An 8604-nucleotide genomic window follows, 5' to 3' on the forward strand; every position below is an offset into this window, starting at 1 on the left:
GAACTTTTTTATTGAACAAGAAACGAAAGGTTCCGTGGCCGGTTCAGTACCGGTTCTACCTGGACCAGGTCTCCGGTAGAACTGACTGCGCAGATGTTAAAATTGGGAAGGTTAAAGCGGGACCTCATCCCTACTTTTCAATATCTACGTTTGAAGGGCATTTCAAGTCCCCTTAGCTTAAAAAACTATGGTTCTATCAGCCTGATAGGCTGTGGATTTTTCGCATTAGCGGCACCATAAAAGTAAAAAGTATTCAAAAGATGGACGTATTAAAGAATAAAGAAAAAAGGGAGAGAAATTGCAAAATAAAATACGAAGGTATAGAGTTGCCATGAGTGCAAACTGCAAACTGCCACCCCACGATTAGCTGGACAATCAACTCGCGCCGAAAACTGGGCTCCTTTCTGTCGGCCACTTGCTTTATTTTTCTCATCCACCAATAGCATTTGATTTTATTGTCTTCCTCGTAAAAAATAATGACGATATGTTTCAACGACCATTTTCTCATCGATCCGTAGCATTTCAATGGTTTTCCCATCACTTCCTCATTACCTGTGCACGTCTTCTTTCTCTGATACGAACATGAGAAACTCTTCATCTCAGAGACAGAGAGAGACAGGAGCTGAGCAAACTACTGCTGTGGTAAGCTCAAATGCGGGGACTTCATCAGGAAGCAACTATCAAGTGTTTTTGAGTTTTAGAGGATCCGACACTCGTGAGGGATTCACCAACTCTCTCTACCATGGCTTGGATGATGCTGGAATATGTGTCTTTTTAGACGACGAAGAGCTCTCTGTTGGTGCAAGGATCGATGGATCGCTAGAGCGAGCAATCAACAACTCCAAGATCTACATACCCGTCTTCTCTCAAAACTATGCTTCCAGCCAATGATGCCTCCGCGAGTTAAAGCAGATTGTGGAAAACACCTTCAATTCCGAAGGTAAAAAAGAGATTCTACCGATTTTCTTAGATGTGATACCCGACGATGTTAAGCTGAAAACTCCGCTATACCGTGATGCCATACAAAAATTGAAGCACGAGAAGAGGTTGAGCAATGAGCAAGTAAATGAGTGGAGAAACACTCTCATGAAGGTTGATGAGATAAAGGGGTTGGAAGCAAAGAAGTACAAAGGGTAAGCTTGCTGCTTTCAAGATCGTTTGTTTCCCCAATTTTCCTTCACACTTAATAATAGAGGTAAAAGATTTCAGTAGGATTGAAGTGGGGCTTTAATTATAGTAAATACGAAATGATGAACCTACGCTATGTTCATCAGAAAATGTGAAACTGCTTAACAAGGCCATCTTATATAATGGGCAAATAATGATATTAATAGCTAGGTAGCTAAATTAATATTTGTTTGTGGGCAGCGGAAGGAAAAAGAATGGAACAATGAAATGCCGTGTGCATTCCTATTTAATCATTTAATCTTTCAATACACTGAATATTTCGCCTATTGTACGCACCACGTTCAACTTCTACAGTCATCGCTTGAGGATAAGTCATTGAATGTCAATTTCAAATTCATAAAATTCTGCACGAACGTTATTGACTTAATCCCGAAATTGCTAATCTCACGTTTGAATCAAGTCAAATTTCGGGCCATGCCATGGTGCACGAGTTGCCAAGTGCACAAAAAGTATGTTATGGAGGGATGTTTAAGTCCAATTGGGACTCCTAGAAGATCGCTTATAGATTGTTTATCAGCCATTAATTATCTGATTATCGTGCGGTTTATCCGGGGCTTGAATAACACCAGTTCCAGCTAGGCAATTGTGATTACAAATTTTTGCCCACTAAAATGGTTTTCCATTGTGGCAGCCATGGCGAATTGATCAAGTTGGTAGTTGAGGAGGTTGTGAAAAAGCTGAAGAAAAAACATAGATCAGTGCCCGAACATTTAGTCAGGATTGATGATCGAGTTTCAGCGGTGAGGGACTTGTTAGACATTGACTTTGGTGATGTGCGGTTCATTCGAATTCATGGCATGGGGGGCATCGGTAAAACGACTCTCGCCAAGGTCGTCTTTAATGAAATCTCTTCTCATTTTGGAAAGTGTTGTTGTTTCCTTGATGATATTCAAGAGAAGTCATCAAGAATTGATGACTTAGTTGAGCTGCAAAAAAAGTTATTATCCGAAATCGGCACTCATGCAGGGACAAAGAGCATTGACGAAATTGATGATGGAATGAATAGGATTGGAGAAGTACTTTGCAAGAAGAAAGTTCTCATTGTACTGGATAATGTTGATAACGGCAAACAAATGGAGAAATTAATTGGACGGGGTACTTTGTGTTCGGGATCTAGAATATTGATTACAACTAGAAATAAAATTGATTTGCGAACAAAATATCAAATTTTCAATTATGAAATGGGGGTGATGAGCGATGATCCTGCACTTGAGCTCTTTAGTTGGCATGCATTCAATAGAGACTCTCCTTCACATGCCTATGATGATCTTTCAAGGGAAATTGTATCTGCAACTAGGAGACTTCCGTTGGCTCTCGAAATAATTGGTTCGTTTCTCTACGGCAACAAATCGCAAAAACTATGGAAAGAGACATTGAAGAAGTTAAAAAAAGCACCCGATGAGAATGTTTTTAGAAAGTTAAAGGTTAGCTATGATGCCTTAACTTTCGAGCAACAACAAATTTTTCTCGATATTGCATGCTTTTTTGTTGGTGAGGATATGAGGAGTGCACTTTACGTGTGGAAAGATTGTGAGTTTTATCCTCATTCTGGAGTTCGTGTCCTCATTAATATGTCTTTGGTAAAGATTGTGAAGAACAATAAGTTTTGGATGCATGATCAGCTTAGAGATCTTGGAAGGGAAATTGTTCATCAAGAAAATCGAACGAATCATGGAGAGCAGAGTCGGATATGGAATTGCGAGGCGATCCTTGACACAATAGGAACAGAGGAGGTAAAACAAATCTAGAGTAATAATTTCTCTAAAAGAAAATCATCTTGGTTCCTAAAGGATGCTCTTTTTTCTTTCTTCTTTTCACATTTTAATCCTTTTCCTCTCAATTAGAATTTTGAATACCGCTCATTTCTTGCTTTCCTTTTCAGATGAAGAAGAATGCTGTAGCACTGGATCTTGATGTACGCAAAAGTTATCCTGAGGTCGTTGTTAGAAGTGAAGATATTGGAAGATTCAAATGTCTAAAGTACCTCAAATTATATGGGGGAACCTTCACCGGTGACTTGGCTAATAGTCTTACCAATTTAAGTTGGATTTTATGGAATCATCCTCATCCAATGTCTAACCCAACCAACATGCACTTAAAGAATGTGGTCGTTCTTCAATTTTCTGACAATAACTCCATAGATGATTCGCAACTACAAAGCTTAATCACGGTGTGCAATATGCTTCTATTCTATTTCTTTGAAAGTAAAATTTAATTGTTCATCCTTTGACTATAGCATTTGTTTTGCAGATGGCAAGAAAATTGAAAGTTCTTTCTCTTAATGGTTGTAATAAAATAACTAGAACACCAGATTTCTCTAAATGCCTGAATTTAGAGAGCCTTAATGTCAACAGCTGTTCCAATTTGAGGGAAATTGATGGCTCTATTGGGAAGTTGAAGTGTCTAATTGACATTAAGATTGTTTATTGCCCTCATCTTAAATTTTTGCCTGAAGAAATCGGGTACCTTGTGAAACTGGAGGAATTCACTATACAGCGGTGTGATGGAGTGAAGAGCATCCCAAAATCCATATGGAAATTGAAATCATTACGTGAGGTTCACTTTTCAGCTGGCCGGGGTTCTTATTCAGCAGATTCATGAAGTTACTTAGTAATATTGGAATGCTTCACAAGCTGGAAGCGCTTCAAGTCAATGCTTACTATTCAAAAGGTCAACTTCCTTATGAAATTAGAGGTTTGCCCTTTCTAAAATATCTAACTCTATCAGGTACTGATGTTAATGAAGTTTCAAAGAGTGTTGGCAAGCTACCTCGCCTGCAAAGATTGGAATTGATGGCATGTCATAAGATTCTAGAGTTGCTAGCACTCCCAACAAGTTTAAATCTGAATTGTTGCATGTTGTCCTAGATCTCTCGAACTTGATTAATTTGGCTGAGTTGGATCTAGATGATAGTGGAGGAAAAAGAGGTGAAATTGTACCAGTGATTTATGGTGGATTGGGAGACTATCCAATCCGACTAAATTGAACTTGAGACTTTGCAATGTCAAGCTGCCCTTCCTCTCAGACCTTTCAGCAACTTTCCTTGTCTTTGCAAAAGCTAGGTCTTGATGATTTCCATTTAATAGAGTCACTATCTAAACCAGGAGAAATTTTGTCACATTCAGAGCTCTCTAGATCTCCAGTGCATGCATATGAACTCAGATGGGCTTCTACTTCCACATCTCAAGTAGTTGCTTGTGCAAAACTGTGAACGCCTCCACGGATTCAGGCTATCAAGCATGGGGGAAGCTGAAAGATAATCTCGCTGAGCTTTTGCCCGTACTTAGATGGGATCGAGTTTCTTTGGGTGTTCGAATTACTGGGGGCATCGTCTATCATATCTTGTCAGTCCTTGAGAAGGCCAGTTCATGTGGGGAAAGCAGGGCACGGGAGCAGTGAGTCTGCTAATGACTTGATTACTTGTGAAGCGAGACTAATCCTTCCATTGAGTGCCTTTAAATAAGTGACAAAGTTTTGTGCTGTCATCTTGTGGGCAAATACACGAGATTCAAGTTGTCGAACAATGGAATCGTGGGAAAACTTCGAGGTTTGGGATTGTCGTAAACTGCGAAGTCTTCATTGTTTACAAAATATAAAAAATCTCAAGTCCTTTTCCATCAAATCATGAAATTGTCTTAGGAATGTCGAGGGCCTTGACGAGCTGGAGTTTTTGGATTACCTACTAGTTGCGGCCTGTGGATCGTTAGATTGGTTGATTGGTGATGTATCAAGCGCCAAATTTCTAAATGATCGCCACATATTTATCTTCGGTTGCAGGGAAAGACTTTCGGGGGTTCCGCTAGTCTTTACAAGCACCAAAAGGTGAGTCTTACTGAACATTCTCTCTCGCGTAGTTAACATTGATTGGGTGTTTCAGTTTACTTATTGTTATCGGACCAATAAAGATGTGATTGGCAAATAACGATGTATTCCAATCGATCTCACTAGTTTTGACACCAATCTAAAATTCGGCACACTTGCAAGTTTCATTTTCCCAATTGTGTTTTCTGACTTTCCTTTTCTCGTTTTCTACTCCTTTTTCCCCTTATTTTTCTATTCCTTTCCGTCCATGAGTTAGATAAGCTAGGGAACAAGGTCAGATGGAAACAAAATAAGTGGAAGAACTTCATTATGCAGAAGAAATGTCATCGTTTAGTTTCTTATAATTTTTTTTTAAAAAAATGCCTTATACGTTTCACACGTCTTTTTAAATGGGGTGTGAATTGTTCAGATAAATTTGTATCTTTACTTAAAATAATATCGATTTCTTACTTATACTTTGGAGATAAGGTTGGTACTTTGCAATTTTCATACATAAGACAGGAAGCTAAATGAATCACATATTTGTTTCATGTGTCGTAGACACTTTGCTCATTGTATGCAAAGAACGCATTCTTAGAGCATAATTCACGTGGTCAACCAATTTAACTCCGGTGGAGTCGAGTTATTTACTTAGGATGATTCTGCGATGTTAACTGCCAAGTCACTTGTGCTCGATCATGTATGATGTACATGTAGACTTACTAATTGAATCAACAAGTAACATAGAGCAGGTCTCAAGGTTCTTATCTTCAGAACTTTGACTAGATAAGAGTGAGTCCGAGCCATACTCTCTCCTTTTCTTTACAGTTTTCTTGACGCAAACATCCACAAACATGAATTCAACTTTTAAGCGGATTTGCAAATAATTGTAGTAAATCCAAAATCAATCAAACAAACATGAATTAAATTTGATCTCACTTAATTTAAAACCCACTCAACGCAAGTGTCTTTTATTCTCAGCTCGTGTAATCTCATTTTCTTTTCCTTTTTTCAGTTCTTCTTTTCTTTTAATGTATTAAGAAAGCTCCATTTGTGCAGCAAGTCTAAAGGACAAGGTCAGTTTTTATGACAAATGACTGGAGAAACTTCAATGTCTAGAGGAAACATATAGAATAGCCCAAAGTCTCTCAATCAAATTTTCTTTTCATTTTATGTGGAGCAAATTGTATAGTTTAGCGTAATTTTTATGTAATAGACTCCACTTTATTGTGCATTTCTTACTTAAAATCATTAACTATGGAGATGAGTTTGGTGATTTGCGATTTTTACAATGAACTCTAAAAGAATTAGATACTCATTGCACCACTCAAAACAGCTTTGCTACCGGAGTTGTTTCAAGAAGACAACTTACATAGTCCACCCATCTACTGTTCCAGTGACCTATGTCCTTGATGGAATTGGGTGCTCCTCGAATTTTTGCATGTGGTTGGGGCCAGCCAAGTAGGATGTGCGTTCCAATAGCACCTCAAATACTTATTTTAGATTGTACAGTTTGATTAAAGGCCACTTTACACAGGAACAGGAAAGCGACTTCAAAGAGGAACAGGAATCGAATCAGAGGAGAGGCTGGGGAGAGTGTCATTCCATCGCCCGAGCTTCAATAGTTTTCTCCACTGCGTCCTCCCCGTTTTTTTTCCGTTTGATTATAAGTGACTTCAAATAGGAATCAAAGCAGAGGAGAGGGCTGAGGAGGGTGTCGTTCCAGTGCCTGAGCTTCAACATAATGTGATGTTGGTTGTGGTAAAGATGGCAATCTAGAACTGGAGAGGACTTTCGCCATCAAGTCAGAACGACAGTTGGCAGAAAGCAGAGCTGGAGCGTATCAGAAGCACTCGAATAGCTATCACCGTTGGCCGGGAATAAAGGCCACCTTGTCGGTAATGTATTCGTAACCTATTGTTTTGCCTACAGGGCATTTGTTTCGTTAATTAGTATTTGCTTTTGAGTTCTGCTTTGGGTTTCAACCAATATGCACTTGAAGAATGTGGCCCGTTCATCAATTTTCAGATGACTTCATAGATGATTTGAAACTCTGGAGCTTAATCAAGGCGTGTCATGTTTTTTATTATTCTAATTAACAGATATGTGATTGTGCATCTTATGAGTGGCTGTGTTCGTTAATTACGGATAGCAATGAAATTGAAAGTTCTTCTTTCTTCGTTGTTCTCACGTAATCACAATGCCGTGGAGGACATCGCTCCGGTGATGCTTTTGTTAGTGTTCCTGATTTCACTAGAAGCGCTATCATTTGTCTTATAGAAAATGAAGAAAGAAAAATAGAATAAAAAGGTCGTTTTCCTTCATTTGATGATCTTTTTTGAAATTTTATTTCCTTTGTCTCCAATCCACTTATCTTGCTTTCTGCATATTCGTTCAATAGCATGGTGACCTATGTATGTGGAGACACCCATCGTTTAGCAAGCAACTCTTAGTGGAATAATTGAATACCATGCATCTTCCTGTCTAATCATTTGATCTTTCAATTAATACATCAGATATTTCTCCTCTTGAACACAAAATGTCCAACTTTAGGTCTTGAACATAACTAATAAAATGCTATTTTTTTCAGAAAAATAAAAAAATGCTAATAAAATGCTAATTTGCGATGCATAAATATTTGTACATTTATTTTGCTGAAATACGATTAACATAATTCGAAGATTGCTAATCTCATGTTGGGATCAAGTCAATTTTTCGGTGTCATGACATAGTGCAACACACGGCACCTTGCCATGTGCGTGAAAAGTATGTTTGAGAGTGACGTGTTTTTTGATATTTCTATTAGTTTCATATATTTCATGGTTACATAGAATAAGCTAGAACAATTAAATCTGAAATTCTTCAGTTTAAGTTTCATCATTTTCTTCTGGCTCTGTTTATTTTAAGAAATATTGATGATTTAGAAAAGATTTTCCTAAAATTGAGTGCTTGTGTTGCTTCAAATAATTGGTTGATGGAAAATATTTTCATTATCACCAATAATTTATATCTAAACATTTTTGTTGACAATGAAAATATTTTGTATTCATTCATTTTTGTAAATTATATAAGCAATTATTTTTAGGAAAACATTTTTCGAATCGTTTATTGCGGCATCCTAAAACTCCGTGGCAACCTCTAGATGCCTTACAACCTTTGGAAGGGCGATGGACGCATCATTGATCTATGTTATGGTCTTTAGACCAAAGAAGTGTAATAGAATTAATGGCTGAGCACCTAATGGGTGAATATTTTGTTGGAAACATGTTCCACGCCCATGTGAGATCCAAATTTATTTGATGAGGAAAATTATGTCTTCGGCCATGAATTTTAGAAGTTGGACTTTATTAATCTACGTTACAAAGTATTATAGCCATTTAAATTTGTAATTTAAGTACTTTGATTTAATAGGGATTTAGTTAGTTTTTAAAAAAGGGTTAATTCTGGATTTATTTAAGCTAAGATGGGCCTTAATGGCCGGCCCATAAGCCCATGAAGGGCTGCTGTCACACGAAGGAGGGGGGGGGGGAGTCTGGTTTGCATGCCTCCCCATTTGTCCCATGGTGATGGTCAAGTGTCACCCCATGCAAAAGGTGATGATGGCTAATGATGAAG

The 8604-nt window shown here is 38.0% G+C and overlaps 1 protein-coding gene across 2 annotated transcripts; it reads left to right on the forward strand.

The window, feature by feature from the left end:
• Window positions 1-500: 500 nt before the first annotated feature.
• LOC104441464 (TMV resistance protein N-like) lies at window positions 501-7117 on the forward strand. 2 transcript variants are annotated; one of them, XM_010054620.3, is made up of 5 exons: window positions 501-1133; window positions 1820-2921; window positions 3071-3358; window positions 3439-5010; window positions 6527-7117. In XM_010054620.3, the coding sequence occupies exons 1-4, from the start codon at window positions 1087-1089 to the stop codon at window positions 3787-3789; spliced, it is 1788 nt and encodes a 595-aa protein (XP_010052922.2). In that variant the 5' UTR covers window positions 501-1086; the 3' UTR covers window positions 3790-5010; window positions 6527-7117. The 2 variants fall into 2 exon arrangements, with proteins under 2 accessions (XP_010052922.2, XP_039167020.1); XM_039311086.1 differs by having other exon boundaries at window positions 6533-7117.
• Window positions 7118-8604: the final 1487 nt, after the last annotated feature.

Source organism: Eucalyptus grandis, chromosome 4 (assembly GCF_016545825.1).
Source record: "Eucalyptus grandis isolate ANBG69807.140 chromosome 4, ASM1654582v1, whole genome shotgun sequence".
Lineage (NCBI taxonomy): Eukaryota > Viridiplantae > Streptophyta > Magnoliopsida > Myrtales > Myrtaceae > Eucalyptus > Eucalyptus grandis.